This window comes from Sceloporus undulatus, chromosome 6, assembly GCF_019175285.1.
Source record: "Sceloporus undulatus isolate JIND9_A2432 ecotype Alabama chromosome 6, SceUnd_v1.1, whole genome shotgun sequence".
Classification (NCBI taxonomy): Eukaryota; Metazoa; Chordata; class Lepidosauria; order Squamata; family Phrynosomatidae; genus Sceloporus; species Sceloporus undulatus.
The window spans coordinates 23,504,030-23,527,557 of NC_056527.1; the positions used below are offsets into that span (position 1 = coordinate 23,504,030).

Below are 23,528 nucleotides of genomic sequence, written 5' to 3' on the forward strand. Positions count from 1 at the left end.
GGTGGAACCTAAGATGGGTTTTCTGGAGCTGAGAGTGTATGACTTGCCCAAGGTCACTCAGTGAGTTTCCATGGCTGAGCAGGGAATCAAACCCTGATCTGCAGAGTCCTAGTCCAATACTCAAAACCACTATAGCATGCTGGCTTTCTCCAGTCCATTACTGACTGCTAATAATTTGCTTCAATAAACAGATCTCTTGGAAAGATAGCTTTCAACCACATGAGAACTGCTTCATGAAAACTGTTTCAAGTACTTAAATACATTATCGTCTTCCCTCTTCTTCCCCTTCCTCAGAATTACTGTTGTAAAATCTTAGAAATTTTGCCCACAGAGAGAGCAGCTGAGCTTACTCATGGGGAAAATAATAAAGTTACCAAGTGGAACTTGGTAATAATAATAATAATAATAATAATAATAATAATAATAAATGTGTAAAAACTTCTCACAATTCTGGTGATGGAATCAGAAGATGACGATGAAGATTAGCTATTAATATTTTTTAGATATTTCCTAATCTACTCCATCACCAAAGGCTTACCAACAACAAAATTAACCTCATTCTTACCTATCGCCCAATTTCATTGTTTTTAGAAAGAAACTGATAGCCAAATAACTGGAAGAGTAGAGGGGCTCAGATATGCAAATCAATAAGATAAGGCAGCGAAAGAAGAAATGTGGTGGGAAATAGTTTTCTCATAAGTAAATAGATGCAGTGACAGAGAAGCCTAGGCATAGCTTCAGAGAAAATGCTTATTATTTTTGTGTTATTTTCACTATTCCAAAAAGAAAAAGAAAGAAATCAAGGAAGCAAGCAAGCAAGCAATATGAAAGTGGAAAGAATGAGTATTTTATACACTTGTTTAAACAGTAAGTCTAATAAAACATCCTATAGAAAGTACTTCCTACTTACACTCACATTACCAGGGTGTGCTACTTAAGAAATACAGTGGAGAAAATCAGAGAAGCTCAGCTACTCTCTCTGTAAAAGGGACTAAACTGAAAAAGCAAAAGATAAGTAAATAATAAGAGTAGGGAAAGAGGCATATACTGTATGTGTAAAGGCTTACTTTCTGTGTTTGCACTGTCTGGCTCTGGAAAGAAGTAGTCTTCTCATAGTATGATTAAAAATCTCCCATTCACAATGGACCTGGGAATTGTAGTCCAATTCTGGGAGAGGTCATCCAAAAAGTAAATTCTCAATGCTCAGTTTTTTCCCCAAGGTCAATCCTTGACAACTCAACAGACCCTGCTAGTCCTCTTTGCATTTCTTAAAGCAATTAAATCAGGTATTCTCAAAGGCACACACATTTTCCTCTGAATTTCCTTACACTGGGAATCACACAAACAGAAGTCCAACCATCATCATAACTACTGATCTGTAACTCAAGGCGGGGGGGGGGGGGAGCCAAATGCAGTGGTTCAGGGTAAACCTTCCATACCCCCAAATTGATCCTAACAACAGAATTGGCTCTACTGCCAGTCTATTACCCCTGCTTACAAAAAGGCACCATGTTATCAGCTCACATTTCTTTTTCTTTTAAAGCAAACTGGAGGGCCATTAATAGTTTTTGACGGTAGAAAGAGACCCTTTCCTTATCATTAGATACTTTACCTAGAAGAATGATCCTTTTGTGCCTATATTGACATCACAGCTTGGAAAAGTTCCTTTTCTGCACTATGAGTCACAGAATACCCCCGCCATTCTGGCTCGGGGACTCTGGAGCTATAGTTTAAAAAAATCCTTCCTAAGCTCTGGCAGAAATACTGACATGAAAACAGCAGTTTGTTCCATCACCAGTACAGTCAAAGCAAAAGAAATAAATAGCAATGCCCACGCACCTCCATCCATCTTGCCTCTCCCTGTCCTGCTAACGTCTTCCTTGTTTAGCTCAGCAGTCACCTCTCCTCCTCTCCCAGCTCTCCCATTTACTTTCTACAAGTTCACTAAATCCAAGGAAAGCAGGTAAGAATTTCTGCAGCAGCTCTCCGTCCTCCTTCACAAGCTCTTTGGTAATACTTACCTGAAAGAATTGTTGCTTGAATGTGAACGACAGCCCAGCCATCTCCCCAATGGCTGCCCAAGTTTAACTCTGCTTAGCTTGTGAAAGCTAATAAGATCACAGCTCCTCGGAGTGAGCTGGCTGCAGATCAGGAAATGAATTTTCTTGGCAGAGGTGCACATTTTAACATGCCACCTGCAGTGTGACATACCTCCACGGAGTCACCGGAGAGCTCGTCAGAAGTATAGAGAAACTGTTTCATGAAAAGGAACACCTCACTGCCCCATATATATATATATATATATATATATATATATATATATATATATCCCCTGCTATGTTAATAACTTTGGCAATGCTTTAATACACCCAGGCTCAAAATGGAAAGGACTGCAGTGTGCACTCAAAACAGATGCACAATTATAAGCCTATATTTTTACAGGTGTTTTCCACAACTTTTGAATCCACGTCTAAGTCCTATATGACTCTTTTTAAAAACAAAACAAAGCACCAAGCAACCCACTTGCTGGCCATACTTTCATTGGCCTGATACAGTTAATGCATTTTATCCAATAAGAAAGAGAAAGAAAGATGGACAGGTGGCAGGCAAGAAGCCTGCCACCATTTTAAAATAACATTCACTTGCTGGTGAATGTTTGAAGTAGGCAGTTTGTTCTATGCATGGAAGCTCTGTGTACAGTTTAAAGCCCTTCACAACCAGAGTTGTAAATCTCACAGATCTTGTGCCTACAGAACACATTTCCCATGAAAGCCTTTTCCACTTCCAATGCAAGCAAGGCAAGTGGAGACAAAACAGAGGTGTAACAAATGGAGGTGGAGTCAGCAAGGAGGAATGCTCAGTGTGAAAACTTTAGGATTAAGGTACAACCACAGCAACATTAGGGAAGTTGAAGACTTAGAACTACAAAGTTGTTCCATAAGTGTTTAGTCACTAGTAAATCCCACTGACCTCAATGAGACTTCCTCCCATTTAACTGTACAAAAGATTGCAAAGGGTTTTTTGTTAGAGAAAGCTATGCACTTGCTTAACTTTCCCTGTTGAATCCATAAAATAATAAAAATACAAATGTTACAGGGCACAACTAGTCAATGGTGGATCATATCACTAGATAGCTACATATTTGTTCCCAAAAGACAGCAGAGAAACATCTTAAGATTCAAATGTACATGCTCCATCAATCCCTGAGCAAGGGTTAAAGACCTGAGGTGCATTCTATCCACCTCCACTCCCCCCTCCTTTTTTTTGGTTGGCAGCATAAATAACTACAGAAAGTTAAACAAATTACAGAGAGAGAACAGTGGGGCAAGGAAATATACAAATCCATGATCAATATGCTAGCCATGTTTAATTTAAGCAAACATCAACATTCTATTTGGACTGATCAGCCACCTAAAGGGGGTTCCAACTTCTTAGATATCATGCTCTAGTTTCTAATGTCTCCTAGATGCCATTCAGATTTAACAACAAATAATTTTTGGCAAAATAATCAAGATGTAAAATAGAAACACAGGTACATCCAACCTTCGTAAGTACATTCTTTTTTCTTTGGCAACACATTTGTGTTTTCCTGGTACAACAGAAAACAACAATGGGAATTAATGTTATTTGATTACTTACCCTTATGTCTCCATTTACAGCTCTGGGCATGTGATTAAATGCATGTGCAGGATCTTTGTTGTAAACTTTAAGGAAAGATCGATCTTGAATGTTCCTAGAGTATAAAAAACAAACACAAAAATGTATAAATGAAACACCTTAATTTTAACCCTTTGTGTTGCTTATTGTGGAAATTCTGGCTATCTGCTGCTTTTCAAAAGATAAACACACTACCTCTTATTCTTTGAGAGGTATTATCCACTTCCATGCAAATTTTCAGTTTTATTGAAGGTGCTGAGTGTGGAACAAACTATATGAAAGCAGATCAACTTTCAAATTTGCATTACTTTTGGCACAATCTACTTGTTATTTACCAATAAGAAATGAAGATTCACATCCATCTGATATGAAATAAGCACAGAGAATCAAAACAAAACATCAGGGAAAAATGTTCCCTAGGAGGAAAAGAAATAAGCACCCACAATCAAAAGAAAACTTAAAGAAACAAGATTAGTTCCTTAGGAGGAAAATACTTGCTCACATCCCATATATTGTGACCCAAGCGTCATGATACATTAATTACAGTGATTTCAGTAAGCGTTTCTACTGTGTAAATATTCCAAAAATGAACTGCAGATCACTTTAGTGATGTGATCAACATCCAAAAGACAATGGAGGCATTGCTTTGTTTTCATTATTTTTGAAAAAAAATTACCCATGCAAAGTTGGAAGACGAACTTACAATTCACAAAGCAGATCCAATACAACTATTATAAAAGTCAGTTGTTTTTCATTTAGCGTAGAACCTACCTTACAAATAGTTCACAGATCAGAGATCTGGAGCAAAACTTGGTGCAGCAAAAATTGGTCACAAAGACGGCAAAATGTAAACACACTTATGTTCTCAAAACTACGATGCCCCTTTCATTTAACACCAGCAATCTCCTGAGAATTTTCACAAAAGACTGAATTCCTTTGCTCCAGGTGCAGCAACAAGTTTAGTGGGCTGATCTTAATCACTGGGATTATGGTCTGAAGGAGGGGGGAAAACACATGGTGAAGGATTTTTGGACAGGTCTTGTTTCTTTTAAAGTCACACTGCAGTTGGCAATTGCCTTGAATCTGTTACTAGTTAGGACATGTATCACTGAAATTGACTTCAAGCAATCTTGTCAGGAAAAACAGATAGCTGGAGAGGCAGATCATTCCCAGCTGTTAAGAAACATGGGGTTAATTAGACATTTAGCATTAATGAAAGTTAACGTTGAAGGAGAACCACCAAAAAAAAAAGAAGAAGAAAAAGAAAAAACCCTCATATTTATTGGCAATTTAAGCTTTTCGAAACTCAAATGAAAGCCCACACATTCACAAATTGACTAGCATTTTGTGCTATGGTAACATCATGTATCACTGCCTCTTAACACTTTTTAAGGCTGAATTTACACATGTGAAAGAATAAGGAGGCAGTGCTATTTTGGACTGCAGGTGGCAATACCCTTCTGCTTAAAACAGTTCCCCACAAACAGAAAACCAGGGAGAAACATTTAATCCTATCCTTTTCCCTTTGGTGTTAAATCTTCTTCTATGCCCTAAGGTATGTATAAAAATTCTATATGTATATGTATACTGAAGGCCATGCTGCAAAATGTGATCCTCCTCCTGCAATTTGAAATATCCTCTGTTCTACTGTATTCTACATCTTAAGACTCTACTATCTCTCTTTTCCCTCCGCAAGTAGATGACTAAAGCATTGCCTTTTGAGACATGTTAGGCTTGTACTTTGCAATCCTGATGTGTCTCTACCATATTCTACAACCATCTGAGATAGAAGAGGTAACTACTGGAAACAGGGCATTTACAGTAGTAACACCATGATTTTGAACACTGTTCCCAGAGCCTTATCTCATGCCCACTCAGTTTTTTCTCTCTCTCTCTCTCTGTATCTATCATCTGTCTGTCTATTATGCAGACTTCCTCCTCAAGTGAAACATAAAGTGGCTCACAAAAGAAATCAATTAAAACCAAACAATACAATTTTAAAAACAATTAAAATCATCACGTTTAAACAATATAAAATTATGTGAAGTCGAAGGCTTTCATGGCCAGCATCCATATTTTTTTGTGGTTTTTTCGGGCTATGTGGCCATGTTCTAAAAGATTTTCTTCCTGACATTTCGCCAGCATCTGTGGCTGGCATCTTCAGAGAATGCTTGCCTGTGGAACTTAAGACTCTAGCAGGTTCTTATAATGGTCCTGCTTATTTTGAATGCTGTATATTTAATCTAGAAAGATCTTGTAGCACCTTTGAGACCAAATGAAAGAAAAAAGTTGGTAGAATGAGCTTTCATGGACTCGTGCTGCCAACTTCTTTCTTTTTGTTAGTCTCAAAGGTGCTACAAGATCTCTCTATACACTGATTCTATAGACTAACCCGGCTATATCTTTGAATTCCTTCATTATTTTATGTCATTTTTAATGTTTCTATTGAAAGGCCACATGATAATGTATAGTGGGCCCTTGGTATCCACTGGGGTTTGGTTCCAGGATGCCCTGCCTGTGGATACCAAAGTCAGTGGGGGCTCAAGTCCCATGAAATACAATGACAAAGTAAAATGATGCCCCTCATGTGAAATGGGAGAGCCAGCATGGCATAGTGGTTTGAATGTTGGACTATGTCTCTGGAGACCAGGGTTTGAATCCCCACTGAGCCATGAAACCCACTAGATGACCATGGGCAAGTCACACTCTCTCAGTTTGCAATGGCAAACCCCCTTTGAAGAATCTTGCCTAGAAAACCCCATGGTAAGTTTGCCTTAGGGCCGCCCTAAGTCAGAAACGACTTGAAGGCACACAACAGCAACATAACATAAAATGGCAAATTCAAGCTTTGCTTTTTGGAACGTGTGTTTATGTATTCAAACCGTGGATGGTTGAATCCATGGATATGTAGGGCCAATTGTATTTGAAAGGAGGCATATGTAGGATAGAAATAAAAATAATAATCGTTTTTAAAAATGATCAATACATACATCTTATGCAAGTGGTGAATAATTTTGTAACATCTAACATTTCCCCTCCACGTCCTACATTTTGTGGTGCCTTGTCCTTCTTTGTGGTTATGACATCTGGTGACCCTGGAGAGGAAGGGCACACATATGCCCCTCCCTGTAGACTCAGGGAACAGCAAACTGTGGCAACCTCTGCTAGCTTGTGTGTCCTCCTTGTTAATAACTTCTACCATCTTGACCACACTCTGATATTGCTTGGCCACACCTGTCCCAGTTCTGATCTGTGAAATGTTGGAAGGAATGGAAGGGACATCAGAGCATGTAATCTTGGCTGTGTGGCAATAGTCTTGGATGCCCTGACATTTAGCATGGTTATTCAAAATACAATTATTTTGTAACATATTCAGTTTTTCTCCTCCCCACTCCTTCTCCAGGCTTAAAGTGCCGTGAACCTCAAGGATTGTCCTCAGTCCTGAACAGCATTGGTGAGGGAAGGCACACACCTGTTATACTAGCTGTGCCCATCAACTTCTTCCTCTTAGAGCTACTTTCTACATCAGCAACATACACACACAATGCCAGCCAACAAATCCAAGCCAATATGGGCCTATTGCCATGCTGGTTTGTTTGTTTATTATATTAATTTGTATCCTGATTTCCTCCTAAAATTGGGACCCAAAGCAGCTTGGTTAGTGGAAAGCTCTGTTTAAAGGATCGTCAGTCCTGAAGCCAGAAAGGAAAGGACATCACTTTTCCAGCTAATCCAAAATATGTGATTATTATATGAATATTAAATTAAATATTAAATAAAACATCAAGAAAACATTATCTTATTTATCCTAACAATTCTGTGAAGGACAAATTAAGCTGAAACATTTGATCAAAACTACTCAGTGAACTTCACTGCTGAGCAAGGATTTGAACATCAGATTTCTGGCCTCCAAACCCAATACTCTTAACCTCTGAATCACCTTACTGGCTGCATTAAAATGTTGTTTTTGTTGTTAATACTTTATTGGTCTATTTCCCTTCTAATACAATTCTCTAGAAAGGAAGACAAGGAAGAAGAGAGTACTAAAATACATTTTTTTAAAAAAAATCATGGCTGAATAAATCAAAGATAACTTTAGCAATGTATGCAAACCAAATGTGCTGTATTTTCCCTAGAATCCAGTCAGGCGCCTATCAGTGATTTTAATCCATTCATTTGTTCATTTATTTGATTTTTATCTTACCTTTTCTGCCCAAAACAGGACTCAAGGCAGTTTACAATTAAATTAAGCATGTTATGCTTGGATACATTTTATGTTTTAATTGAATTTTTAAAATTTCAGTTTCAAATACGATAGTAGAATCCAAGGAAAAAGTTATCTTTGTACAGTATTCATATTATATTTTAATTGCATTTTTGTAATTTAATTTTAAAACCACACCAACAGGAGAAAAGCCAGCATCCATCCAGTTAAAAAACCTTTTCTGCAGCAAGTCAAGTCAATTGCCAAAGACCTAAAGGTATAAAAAGATCTTTTGCAGGCTGGCAGAAAAACAATAAGGAGAAAACCAGCCTAGTCTCTCCCTCTGTAGGGAGATCCAGGGAATTATCACTATCATTGCTGTCATCTTCATCTACAAACATGATTCGTCTGTAACTTGAACTCCAACTATCTACTGAGCTCTACACCATCATGTTTTGAAATTTAAGCCCGTCATTTGACAAAAGAGTGATACAAAGACAGCAGCTCATACTCCCTGTTCTTCTGAATCCTCATATAATTTTAAAAAGGGGTGAACGAAGTGTCAACCCCAGGGCCACATATACACCCCAGGGTCATTTTCATGAGCTCCAGCCCCCCCCCCACACACAGTGGGGAGTTAAAGTATTGTTGCCAATAAAAATAAAAAATAAAAAAATAAAAAAAGAGATGTGGGGCCTATTTGTGCACATTTTTGGCCCCCCTTTGAGGCATTTTAGGCCCAGAAGACGCTTTAAACAAAACGAAATTGAACTGGAAGTAACTTCTAGTCACTTTCTGTTGTTAAAAAAAGGCTTGAAACCTTGGCTTGAAACCACAGAACCCTAAAACTGGCCATATAGTCAAACCCCCTGGTATGCAAGAAGATGCAACTAAACCGCTCCTGAAGGATGCCCACTGAACCTCTATTTAAAGACCATCAAAGAAGGTGAGTCCGCCACCCTCCAAGCCAGCCTATTCCACTGTTGAACATCTCTTACAGTAAAGATGTTATTCCTAATGTATAGGTTGAATCTCTTTTCTTGTAATTTGAAGTCACTGGTTCATGTTCTAATCTCTGGATCGGCAGAAAACAATCTCAACCACTCCAAACGTGAGTGTTTCTGTCAAACATGGTGAAATGTCACCTGCACCACCAAAAGGGCATTTTGGAGTAAAAATGATGTATTTATTTTTTTGCAGTGGGGTTGCCCTTTACAGTTTGGGGGGCTAGTACACCCCCCAACATTTCACATTTATCCATTTCAATTTAAAACTAACACTACTGTTCAAAAGGTGCTTGAACTACTTCCCACATTGGGAGTTTTTCTAGTAGAGCAGCTTGAAATGTTGTATTTGGGTAACATGAAACTAAAGAGGAACAGAAAAGTGAAGCAAATCAGAGCTGGTTGTTGTGTTCCTTCAAATCCTTTCTGACCTATGGAGAACCTATCATGTGGTTGTCTTGGCAAGATTTGTTCAGAGGAGGTTTGCCATTGCCTTCCGCTGAGGATGAAAGCATGTGACTTGCCCAAGGTCATCCAGCTGATTTCATGGCCGAGCTAGGAATCGAATCCTGGTATCCATAGTCATAGCCCAGCACTCAAACCACTATGTCACACTGCCTCTCTACTCTGCATTGATACCGACAGAACAGGAACTGCTTCAACTTTTTGTTCCATCTTTATCCTTGCCTCTGTTCTTTTATGCTCGGGCTGGACAACCTGAGCCCAAGGATGCTATGTGGTCCTTGGCTTAATTGCACAAGCTTTACACAAGTGATTAGTTTAGGCTTCTGGCAAGAGAGAGCTCATCTGTTCACAGAAGCATGAAAGGCAGGGAAGAAAAAGGAGAGGGAGAGAGAGAGAGAGAGAATGAGATGGTAAAAATAAATAATGGTTGGCTCAGGTGTGCAGCTAACTCCCCCCTGCCAAATAGGAATTCTGGCTCCTATTCCCTAATAACAAACAAGTTTATTGAATAGCCCAAGGGCCGTTTCAAAATACTCAAAACATAGTAATACAAGCAATGCCACACACACATATATAAAATGTTAATATTCCCTAATAATAATACTAATAATAATAATGTCGCTGTTGTTGTATTTATTTGTATCCCACTTTTGTCCCAAAACTGGGATGCAAAGCAACTTACAATTTAAAAGAACAATACAATTAGAAACATACAAAAAGTGAATGTTAAAACAGAATAAACAAAATTTCTAGGGCTACAGTAATTTAAACCTTCAGTTGAGAATTTAAAAATACAGCCAGCTCTCCAGATCTACGGATTTTACATTCACAGATTCTACCATCCATGGCTTGAAAATCTTTTTTTTAATCCCAAAAGCAAACTTTGATTTTGCCATTTTATATAAGGGACACCATTTTACTATGCCATTATATATAATGAGACTTGAGCATCCACAGATTTTGGTATCCACTGGGTGAGTGGGTGAGAGCAGGAACCAAACCCCAGGGGATACCAAGGGCCCACTGTCCAGTTTAGGCATGCAAAGAAAAGGGACAAGCAACATTACAGTGGGAATATGAACACATCAAATATAAGAGTTCTGTTGTTGCTGTGTGCTTTAAAGTTGTTTCTAACATATGGCAACCGTAAAGTGAACCTATAACTGGGTTTTCTTGTCAAGATTTGCCTTCCTCTGAGGTTGAGAGAATGTGATTTGCCCAAGGTCACCTAATGTGTTTCCATGGCTGAGGATTCAAACTCTGGTCTCTAGAGTCAGAGTCCAATGCTCAAATCACCACATCACACTGGTCCTGTAAGAATTCTAAGTGCAAATAATTTCCAACATCTCACTCCCTGGAATGCTAGAAATTTGGGGACTGAAGGAAAATTTCATTTGGGGTAGAATTCATATTTGGAGTGGCAATGCCCTCATTTTGACCCCCTGCCTATAGCTACACCACTGGGTGAGCCTACTTATTTTTATCTCCTCCCCTGCTATGTGTACCGCATTTTATGCCAAAGGGAATCAGCTTGAGCCAGCATAGCCAACGATGATCATTCCTCCATTTTAACAAGATCAGAGGGTCAGTCATTTTCCATCCATGCCCAATATTGTAAACCTTGATAAAAAGAAGCCCCCTCCACCTTATCTATGTTCACTATAATCTACATGCATTGAACAAAGCCAATCAAAGGCACATATTTTTACTCACCTTACATCACTTAATTCATAATAGATATTCCTGCTTTCATCCTTGATGTATATCGCAACACTGGGGGATTCCAGCATTTTCATTGTCAGCTGCTGGGGGAAGGCACTTACAAAGAGGGCACGGATTGTGTCTGTGCTTGTGATCTCATTAGGCATCCTTAGCTGTTTAGTTTCATCTCCATACTGAAGATATAAAGCACCTGTGAGCAAAAAATGAACATCTTGGTTAAAATGAACAAACATGGACTTGAGAAGCTATACCAGAGAAGAGTTAAAGAGGCTTGTTTACACAAGAACCTGGCCCATATTTACTCCTTTTCCAACACTAACCTAGGAAAGACATATATGCACATGGAGGAGGGGGGAGACAGAGAGAGAGTAGTAGTATATATTCTTTCTAATTCAATATTGGGAAAGGAGTATAATTCCCTACGGCTATTGATTATCTGCTCCCAAGACATACAAATGCTGTCAGGAAGATGTTTATTTGGTCTGATCTTCAGTTAGTCTGCCTCCAGCATTGCTGCAGAAAGGTTACTTTTTCCAAATGCTCAACCTCAGGGATGAAAAAGAAATTTGCATTCATTGAGTTTTTAAAGAACTTATCCATTTCATAGTTCTGAAAAAATGTTATCAAATGTAGGTACATATTTCTTGGTTTCTCATTATCAGGAGGAGAATATAGTTACCAGAGTCTTCTTTTTTCCTTTCCCTCCCAAATTATATGCCACTACAGTTGGTCCTCTGTTTTCGCGGGGATCCGTTCCAGATCCCCCTGCACATCCCATTGACAATAATGAAGGTCGCTTGAATGGAGTGTGTGCCGCCTCTCCATTTATATCCAAGACCGCAGACCTCAAGTCTGTGAGAAAAGAGTGGCAACAGTATATTGTATGCAAACCAAAGATGAAATTAAAAATGTACATAAACATGCTTTAACCAATGAAGAAAATGTGTACTTCAAGAATAATGCATAAAAATGAAAATTACATTATCACAATATTTCCATTTGAGAAGTGGGAAACATATCTCTCTAGTCAGCACGAATGTTGCATGGGGCAACAAGTCCAATGAAATTGTTAAGACTGCAACAAAACAAAAGCTGTCTCAATTTCATTGCCCTGACTCAATATTAGTTTGAATATTCCAAAGGCATCAGTTCCTGTCCGATCTTGGAATCTAAGCAGAGTCAGCTCTGGTCAGTACTTGGATGGGAGACCTCAAATAATGTCCAGGTGATGTAGCTACATTATATAAGTGGGAAATGGCAAAACCACCTCTGAGAATTCATTGCCTAAGAAATCCCTATGAAATTGACAGGAGACTTGAAGGCAAATACATATACATTCAATATTTCCAGCAGATGCTGATGGCTTGCAAAGATTTGCTGTGCAGGGTTTTTAAAATCTGCAGAATGTTTGAACTAGCTGCTTAAATTGAAAATCCCCTTCTTGCTATTCTGTCCCATGCTGTTCATCCAAGGATGATGCTTATTCATGTCCCTTGTTTACTTGTTTGTTTAAACTGCGTGGGCATTTTAAATTTCAGAGATATCCATTTTCAAATGTTAAGTTGGGAACTGGTTACAGTGGAAAACTGGTTCATCTCACAGTAATTAAAAGAACAGAACTATTTAGGAGCTAACATGGTACAGTGGTTTGAGCCTTGTAATATGACTCTGGAGACAGATTCAAATACCTGCTCACCCTAGGAAACCCACTGGGTGACCATGGGCAAGTCACACTCTCTCGGCCTCAGAGGAAGGCAAAAGCAAACCTCCTCTGAACAAATCTTGCCAAGAAAACCTTGTGATAGATTTGCCTTAGAGTCAAAATAATTGGAAATGACTTGAAGGGGCTAGCATATCTAATTTTGTAAGTGCCAGGACCAATGGGATGTATGAATGTCTATAATACTGGTGAACTAGGTATTCATCTCCTGTGGATACACATAATGAACACAGTACCTATTTAGGAACTTATATATTAGGTCCTATCTTGAATTAATTTTGTTCAGTTTACACTGGGGTAGTCCATCTTGCTCGGTCTAGATTAGGGCTGGGGAACTTTTGAGGCCTAAATTTGTTTACCCGGAACCCAATGGGAGCCACATTCTATCACCATCAACTTTGCCACTCTGGTGATAAGAATTCATTTTAAAAACTTCTTAAAAACAAGTTTGATCTTGAAAATGATATTGTCTTTGGAAGCAAGGCATATGTGTCTTGATTTTAGTGAGGACGATTCCTCCCTGAAGCACTATTTTCAGCAGAAACACAAAGTGCAAGATGTATGCTAGTATGGAGAGTTCAAAGATAGTAGTGGGATGGGTTACTTTTGTGGGGCCACAGCTATGGCTGTTGAGTACACAGAACCGTAGACTGTGTGTTTATCACTCCGGGGCTAAGATGGGGATCCTTTTCAACCTAAATGGCTTGATCCTGGGACTTTCTGCATACAATACATATGCTTAATGCTGAGCTATGTTGCTACCCTCTTATTATTTTCTTGTTGGGACCTGTGTCTTTTATACCAATGCACATATTCCCCCTTCCCTCAGTAACACATAGTTATAATGTAATACAAAATCATTACATTAGCATTCCCCCTCACCTCCTGAAACAGCACTGCACAAAATGGAGAAGGGATAGGTTTGGGAAAACACTAACTTCATAATGTAAGACCACATGTTTCCAAACCATATATTATCAGGGAGCACTTTTTTGAAACAGCAAGACACTATCAATACAGACAAATATCTAGATACACAAAGACAGAACTACTATCTTTTGTCAAGAACTGAATTCTTCAAAGATAAACAGAGACCTTATAATAATTAACACTTCCTGAAGTATAGGGTAAATTTCTTTCATACAGTCATTATTATTGCCATCCTCAGCACAAGCTTTTCCAATGTTGCAAAGTATGCTTCCAGCGCTTATGTTGAGGTCACCTTCATGATCTTTGTGGTATTTCTAGCCTGGGGCATTATGCATTAGCTTTCCATTAGCTGCTCTCACCCAATATTTACATATCCTTCATACTAAGATAAGAAAAGATCTGTAATATTTGTGTCTCTGCTGGTGAGATCTGCTACATAAAATACAAGCAGTAGCTAACACATAGCTAATACAAAGTTCTTGAGTTGTTGTTGTGGATAAAACATTTATGGTTTTGCTGAAAGCCTTCTTTGCTTTGATGATGAAATTAAACACAAGGTGAAGTAACCAGCACAGGAAAGTGAGTGGAGCAAATACTGTGGAAACAGCAAGGATAAAAGTGAATCAATGTGATCTTATGCATACTTTCTCAAAAGCAACTGTTGTGGCATTAAACATATTCCCAAGTTTGGGCCTGGAATCACAAGTTAAACTTTTTGACTTCTTGCAATTATCTGTTGCACATCATAGGGAGCCCTGGGACATCATGATTCCAGGGTACCTGATGGCTATAATACAGAGTTAGGCATCCTGGAGAATTACTACAATCGCCCCTCCATTTATATACAGTATGTGGAAACCTGCATATATTCAAGCCCCATTATTTTGGCTTGAATGGCCATGCACGCTATGTTAGCCAATGGGGCTTGCCTCTCCATGAATAATCAAGACCGTGGACTTCAAGTCCGCAAAAATGGAGGGGCCACTGTATATCCAATCCAGCCACCAGGGAGAGAGGAATGTATCTGTAACAGAGTCTTGGTACAGCTGTGTCAAGACATAACCCATTAAAGAGTTTGAGGATTCAGAAACCAGCTAATACTCTGCAAAGTAACAAGCCAGCATTAAGTGTCAGGACTAGTTTGGAGAAGGGCAGAGACTTGCAGAGTTGATCTGCAGCAGAAGCTGCACTAGCAACTATCTGGGTCACAAATATGGGACCTGGAAAACATAGTCTAAATGAATGTGAGTTACTGCCCTCATTACACTTCATCAGGCCAAGAGGAATATTGGTGGTGGGAAATGGAATCCAACGACCTATTATTATTATTATTATTATTATTATTATTATTATTATTATTATTTGTTTCCCGCTCTTTCCCCAGAACTGGGACTCAGAGAGGCTTCACAATATTAAAAGAACAATACAATTTTTAAATAAATAGAAAAAAAGGTGCATTAAAAAGGAATTAAATTATTACGATGTTAAAATAGATAGCTATTAAAAGAATAAAATATATTTTACAATGATAAAACTCTATAAAACATTTTAAAATGAAACAACATCCCAAGCCAGTCCTTTACACACATTGCATTTTAAAAGCCTGTGTGAACAGGTAGGTCTTAGCCTGCAGGCAAAAGGCCATTAAGGAGGTAGCCATTCTGGTCTTCCTGGGAAGGGAGTTCCAGAGTCTAGGCGCAGCCACCAAGAAAGCCTTCTCTCACATCTCCACCAACTGTGCTTGTGTTGGTGGTGGGATGGAGAAAAGGATCTCTCCAGAGGATCTCATAGCCCAGGCCACTTCATACAAGGAGATACAGGACCCGTACAGACACAACCAAAATAAAGCTGCTTCGGGTCACTTTGGAGGTATGCTGTTTAAATGACACGCGCATCTTAAGAGGCCAGAAGCTGCACCAAAGCTACGCTGCAGTCCTTAGGACTGGAGCGTGGCTTTGGCATGGCTTCTGGCCTCTTAGGATGCGTGCATCATTTAAACAACATACCTCCAAAGTGACCCAAAGCAGCTTTATTTTGGTCTGTCTGTATGGGCTCACAGTCAGCCAAACTGTGCAGATCTGAGCCATATAGGGCTTTATAGGTCATAACCAGCACTTTGAACTGTGCCTAGAAACAAACCTATCAAATTTTCAGATGACACCAAATTAGGAGGGGTAGCTAATACCTCAGAAGACAGGAACATAATTCAAAACGACTTTAACAGATTAGAGGCAAAAATAAATAAATAAAATGAAAAATACAGATATAGGGTGGGCAGCACCTGGCTTGACAACAGTACATGTGAAAGGGATCTAGAAGTTTTAGTGGACCACAGGTTGAACATGAGACAACAGTGTGATGCAGCTGCTTAAAGATTCAGTGTGATTCTAGGCTCCATTCCAAATCGGGGGAATAACAATACCCCACTATTCTGCTTTGATCAGGCCTCACCTGGAATACTGTGTCCAGTTCTGGCCACCACAATTCAAAAAGGATATTGAAACCTGGAACATGTCTAGAGGAGGGTGTCCAAAATGGTAAAGGGTTTAGCAACTATACCCTATGAAGAGGGGTTTAGGGAGGTGGGTAAATTTAACCTGGGGAAGAGAAGGTTAAGAAGGGACATGTTATAGCCATGTTTAAGTATTTGAAAGAATGTCATATTGAGGATGGAGCAAGACTGTTTTCTATTGCTCCAGAGACTAGGACCCGGAGCAATACTGTAGATCCAAACTTCAGAAAAAGAGATTCCACCTAAATATTAGGAAGACCTTTCTGATGGTAAGAGCAGTGGGATATCCTGCCTTGGAATGTGATGGGGTCTCTTTCTTTGGAGATTTTTAAACAGAGGCTGGATAACCATCTGTCAGGAGTACTTTGATTGTGTGTTCCTGCATGGCAGGGAGTTAGTCTGGATGGCAATTGTTGCTTCTTTTAACTCTATGATTCTATGATTTTTGTCTCTTATAGTTTATAGTTTATGGTAGAATACCACTGCTCTGCCTAGAACTTCCTAGCTAACTACTTCTATCACTCTGCATAAAGCTATGTCAAGCACATTTTAAAAAGAGGACATGAGTACTTGGTAGACATTACAATAAAAACATTGAAGTTACATTCGTTCACATTATTTTTATATGCTGGAGCTTCTGGCCTATAAAATGCAGGAAGCAATGAGGCTATCAAATAATGTTTTTGCAGATTAACATGGCTCACACAATATATGTTTGCCAAGGAGGCAATGCTGAACAGTATTTTGGCTCTTTCTATTGCCTTTTTTCAGGTGCATTCTCAAGATATCTGCTTACACACAAAGGAAGAGCAGATTAAAGTAAGGGACAAATGTGATTACACAGCTTTATTTGGGATGGTGTGCATTTCACACTTCCCCTGGGCACACATTCCTGGAAAACACAAAAGCACAACCAACAATGCATAAACCTTTTTTAAAAATCCAGTAGGCGCCAGCATCATTGCTGATTAAGGTAGAAGAGGGGGACATTTTTGTCCTGCAAAAACTCATGCAAAGATGAGGAATATTTAATATTAAATCTTTTTTTAGTTATACAAGGAATAAAATTACTGTAGCTTTATGAAAAACTAAACAAGGGAAGTATGGTCACCTTTGGACAATTTAGTTTCCTGGGAGTCTTTTGTTTCACATATGTAATTGAAGTTTCTTGTTTAGGGCTGTTTTTCTTGAACATTTGCCTTGAATATATTTAACTAGGACAGCAAATATTTGCAGGCAGCTTCTAAATAAATCAAGTCAATGGAAAGGACAAGGGTTAAATGGAGGAATGGACATGGTAAGCTTCATAAAGACAGGTGCAACCTCTTAAGACAGATGCAACTTCTGCTAAAGCCACACTGAAGTGACTTGAAGCTATATAAGATTGCAGTCACTGAGCTTAGACAAGACAAACCAAGCACCAATTTGTAGAATTAGAGAGTTGGAAGGGGTCTTGAAGGCCATGCAGTCTAACTTTTCAGGTGCAGGAAATACAGACCCTCTATTTGAAGATCTCCAGGCAGTGACTCAGTCTTCTCCCCTCCTGAGGCAATTGGTAAATGCTCTAAAAACCATTCTCCCAATGTCCAGTTAAAATCTAACCTTCTTTAACTCATGCCCTAGACTGAGTTGTATCTTCTGGGCAAGCAGAGAATGGAATTTCATGCTTTTCTACATGTTAGCCCCTGACATACTTGAAGACATTAAAAAGGAATCCAGTTGTACCTTTTGGACAGACCAGTTTATTCTAGCATATGTTTTGTGGACTCTAGTGGACTCCATCAGATGCTTGGAGTAAAGCCTCTGTGAATGGACATGTCTGTAGGTGTGAGTGTATGAAAGAGAGAGAGAGAGAGAGAGAGAGAGAGAGAGAGAGCTAGCACACCGTCTTGAAAATAATGAAAAAATACAATGTTTTGCATTTCCATTAGATTTCAAACTCCCTTTAAATCCCCCCACCCTTTTTTGTATATTTGTCTATTTCAGGGGTCGGCAACCTCCGGCCTGCGGGTGCCTTTCCGACGGCCTCTGGTTCACTCCTGCCGCCGGAAATCGCCACCGATCTTCGGCCGCTCCGGCCGCCATTTTGTCCTTCAAAATGGCGGCGATAAAGGTCGCACGAGTCTTCGCCCCCATTTTAGGGCAAAATGGTGGCGCCCATTAGGGGCCCGCTGCGGCCTCCGGAGCCTGAAATAGGCTCCAGAGAGCCGCACCGGCCTCTAGAGGCCTGCTGCGGCGCCGGAGGAAGAAACGGGGCTCCGGCGGCCGCAGCGGGCCTTCCAATGGGCACCCCACATCCCTCTGGCTCCGCCCACCTCCCTCTTGGCATCCGCCCTCTCCTCACCTCCCTATAAATGGAGGGGCGGGGGGGAGGGGGGGAAGGAGGAGGAGGGCAGAGAGAGAGAGAGGGTGGGAGGGCGAGGAAAGGAGTGAGGAGGGAGGGGAGGCGAGAGAGAGAGAGAGAGAAAGGGTGTGATGGAAGGGTGGGAGGGAGAGGGAGAGGAGAGAGGGAGGGAGGGGAGAAGAGAGCGACGAGAGGTGGGGTACTGCGGCGTACGAGGGAGGGGAAGGGGAGAGAAAGAACGTGGGTTGAGACAGTGGCCTGCTTTTTTTTGCTGTTTGTGGCTTTGCCTAGTCGCTTCCATTCTTACAAAATTGCTATTATTGTTGTTGTTCCTTTGGTATTCTCTTTGCAAAATCCCCCCACATGGACTTGCTTGCTCTTTTCTGGGTTGAGACAATGGCATGCGTTTTGCTGTTTTTTTGCTGCTTTTTTGCCTACTGCTTTGCCTGTCACTTCCATGCTTGCAAATATGCTATTATTATGCTTGTCCTTTGGTTTCTCTTTGCAAAATCCCCCACATGGACTTGCTTGCTCTTTTCTGGTGTTGAGACAGTGGCATGCATTTTTCCTGTGTTATGGCATTTGCCTAGTAGCTTTGCAAATATTGTTATTATATGTGGCTCCGCCCCCCCGGAGGAAGGTGGAAACTCCGCCCCTGACATGTGGCTCCGCCCCTGGATAGTGGAAGCTCCGCCCTGGCATGCGGCTCCGCCCCAGAGGGTGGAAGCTCCACCCCATGTGCAGCTCCGCCCCCGGAGGGTGGAAGCTCCACCCCCCCGGCTTCGGCCCCCCAGTTGTCTGAGAGACAGCAACCCGGCCCCCGGCTCAAAAAGGTTGCCTACCCCTGGTCTATTTGGTGAAGCAGACTGGAATCTACAAGGCTTATTAAAACAAGTTACTTTTACCGTGTTTTATTTGTTATTTTTAATAGCTATGTTTTTAAACTGGTCTTAAATGTATGCATAGTTTTGATATTTTTCACTTTTGCATTTGGTATAGCAATAGCAATAGCAAGTACATTTCTATATCGCTTATCAGTACACTTAAGCACTCCCTAAGCGGTTTACAAAGTGTAAGCTAATTGCTCCCAACAATCTGGGTACTCATTTTAGCCACCTCAGAAGGATGCAAGCCTGAGTCGAGTTTGAGCCATTTTGCTGGTATTGAACTCGCAACCTTATGGTTTGTGAGTGAGTGGCTGCAGTACATTTAGTATAGTTTTTAGCTATGTTTCTTTTAGCTTTTGTAAGATTCCTTGAGCCCTAGGCTGGGAAAAAGGTGGGATATAAATAAATATTGTCATCATCACCATCATCTCAAGATGCTACTTGATTTCTTGATTACTTCTTTTGCTGACACAGACTAACATAGCTATCTCTTTGCGTTCTGTTCCTAAATCAATGAAGATTTATTTAATCTTTAAATTTCTATGCCCTCTCTTTCAATAAAAGTTATTCCAAAATTAACAATAAATTTTAAAAAGAAAGGAATAATAAAACAGGAGGAAAAGCAGGATGATTATAAAAATGGCCCTCTCAGCCCCTCCATATGCTCAGTCTGTTTTATGGGATGGGTTATTTTGTTGCTGCTGTTGCTCTTAATTTGACCCTAACTCATGATGACCCTATGGATGAGACATCTCTAAGCCCCCACTGCTGAGGTCCTGTAGATTCAGGCCCATTACTTCCCTGTTTTAGTCTGTCCATCTGGCCTGAAATCTTCCTCTGTTTCTGCTACCCTCTACCTTTCCTAGCAGTATTGTATTTTCTAATGAGTCGTGCCTTCTCATGATGTGGTCAAAGTATGACAGGATCAATTTAATAATCTTGGCTTCCAGGGAGATTTCAGGCTTGACCTTTTCATGGGTCGTCTTCCAGATACCCAAATCCTGAACTCCTCATGTACAAGGCAGCCCTTTCAGCTGCATGTGGGATAAAACTGGAAGCCAATGAGAACATTTCAGTATCAAAAATTTTCAAGCAGCCCAGTACTGACCAATAATCTGGCTGCCACATTCTGAACTTTTCACATGATGTATTTGGAAATGGTTTTGAACTGCAGTACCACAACTTGATGGAAAGGGAATAATGCAGAAAAAAGAGAATCACTCAAGATGCATTAATGTTTAACGAGGCAATTCAGGACTCTAATGATGGGTTGTTTGGAGCTGGGAAATGGTGTGAAACCTAAAGCCTTTGAACTCATTTCTAGCTAATAAATCACTGTCTATTGTTAAAACCCTCTACACACTTTAATGTCAGTTGCTGATGCTGTAGCAGATAGACAGGAGTGGGAACACTGTACATGTCCTGTGAAGCTTTCTGGAATTTAGCAAACATAATGCCAAACAAAAACATTTGGGGATGACTTCTTTTAAATATTTTCATCAGCTCCAGTCAGGAGGCTGTTCACACAACATTATAAACTGATTTGCAAACCTGTTTAAAAGGGGGTCATTCACACTTGCCTCGGTTTTTCCTGCCCCAAATTCAAGGGGGGCCAGCAGAAATCCCCCTTAACCAGTTTTTTCCAAGATCAACCCCCCCATTGTTTCCCAAAGCACCGTGTTTTATCAGGATGCCATCAATGTGAACTTGCTCCCAATCTCATTTATGGTATCCAGGAGAGAGGGATTAATGTGCAGGGACGGATCATGCCCACCCCTTTGCTCTCTCCCTGCCAGCCAAGCGCCATTGTTTTTCTCTCTGGGCACTTGGTTGTGGGAGGGAAAAAAAAACAGGTCCAGAAATGCAGTGGATTCAAACTTCCTGTGCTTTGGAAAGTGGTCTCTTAAGAGAACAGTCTGGCATCCCACCCTCTTCTGCCAGTGATTTAGTCTCCTTATTTGCACCGATGTCTGATTCCCAGACCAGAGCTCACCAAAGCCAGGGAGGGGGTTCTCCTGGGAACATCATTAGATGGTGTTCTTTTTTAAAAAAATTGACAGCTTATGCACATATTTGCTATTGCATGGCCACAGTAGATTGCACCTTTAAATACTTGCATCATCAGTATGACAAAGGTGTGCATAATTTGATTAACAGTTTTTTAAAAACCTGAGAATGATCGAAATGGCACCATTTTAAATTGATACAAATGGTAATGTGAACTTCGTCAGAGTTAAATTGCCCCTGAGATATTCTGTAGGGGTAAACATAGTGGGAACTTCGATTCAGTATTGCATCATTGAATCTCCCTGGATCTACTTATCACAAAAACGCTAGTGTGAATGAGCCCTCAGTCAGGGGAAGAAGTCCCTCTGATTAAGGAAATATCATAAACGTCTTGTTAAATTCTACACGTCAAAGAATTCACCTCCAACAATCTGTACAGCAGCGGTGGGGAATGTGTGGTCCCTCCAGATGTTGTTCGACTCCATTTCCCCAAAGCCTTAGCCAGAATAGTGCGGTAGAGGCACACATGTTTCCCATCCTTGCTCTAAGGATGGAGGATGGAAATTTCAGAAGCCTTTAACAAATGGTATGTCTTGCTAGTCCCTTCAAGTGCAGCCCTATGTCATTTAAATCAATGTGATTTCTGTCACCAACCTCAAAGGGCTATGGATAGTATTCCCTTGACAGCCACTGCCTGAGGGGATAATATTTTAGAGAGTCTACAACTGCCTGCAATGTATATTTACTCAGAGGAAACTACTTCTTCACACAACAGTGTATCATATATTATGCACTTTATGAGGATTAACATATAGATGTATTTCTGCAATTCACTACTACAAGCCAAACTGACAGCCGTCAGATCAAAGCTACTCAAAGTGGTGATCCCTGGACTGAGACCAAGTCACTGGCTGCCAGTCCTTGGTGAGTTTCTAGGAAATAAAGAAGCAGTTGTAGTCAATGGACACAAATATGAAGCTGCAGCACACTGGAAAGAACAACTGTTGATTCCCCACACAAAATAGAATGGGAAGCACTGGTTTAGATGGCTTCAGGATTAAACAAATTCTAGGAAGATGTCCCTATCAGTGGCTGTTAGCTATTATGGCTATGTGAAATGGATGTGGTGACCTGTGGCCTTCCAGATGTTCTCAGATTCCAGCTCCCATCATTGGCCCATCATCAGGGTTCTTGAGAACTGCAGTTCATGAACATATAAGGCCCACACATTCCTTAGCTCTGCTACATAGATATGCCATGCTTCAAGGCAGCATGCAACTGAATACCAATTACCAGAGAAAAACAAGTCTTTAGGCCTCCTGAGGGCATCTAACTGGATGTTGTAGGAAGCAAGATTCTGAACTAAGTAATGGACTTTCTTCCAGCAGATGTTTTGATCCAAGAGACCTCTCAGGAGTACATATGCATGAAATTGCCACCTATTCAGGCACTGTTTGAATTTCCTCTCTTTTTGTAATCACACTAATCCTCATTAAGCACACTCAAGAATTCCTAATTATACTGTCTTTACTATCCCTCACTGTGGGAAAAGCCATGAATCCAGGAACAGAACCTGGATTCAGCTGCGTCATAAATTGCAATACAGGGACTTAAAACATGCCTCATTGCCACCACATCTGTTGAGAAGAATAGGAAACTGTACATCCATTGGTTCATTTGAACTGAAAAGCCCCACTGTTTGGGATTATTATCATTTGCATTTAAAATTGCTGTTTTCTTTGTGTACTGCATTAATGGAGACTGAAAAGTTAGCTTCATTAGTTCTATATAAGTGCTCTATTTCTGTTACGCTCTAGGCTGGGAGTGAAAAGAATACACCCAAATTTTCTTATCCTTGATTGTAAAAGAGCATCTTGAGATACTCGGACATGCTGCCAAGAAAATGCACAATTTGAAACTATTTACACTTCAGGACTTTTTCCCCAGAAAATTCATTTGTGTAGAAGCACTTGCTTTTTGTGTAAACTTGTTTTTGTGCAACCTACCCCAACATTTTCCCACAAGAAACAGTGTATTTTGTGTACAATATGCCATTTCCTTTACAAAAAAAAGTTG

General features: G+C 40.2%; 1 protein-coding gene across 1 annotated transcript in view; it reads right to left on the reverse strand.

Annotated features, from left to right (window-relative positions):
* Window positions 1-23,528, reverse strand: part of KIAA1217 (KIAA1217 ortholog) — a 504,546-nt gene that overhangs the window by 98,175 nt on the left and 382,843 nt on the right. Inside the window, 2 exon segments of the mRNA XM_042471784.1 lie at window positions 3,640-3,733; window positions 11,044-11,242. Coding sequence (XP_042327718.1) covers window positions 3,640-3,733; window positions 11,044-11,242 — 293 coding nt within the window.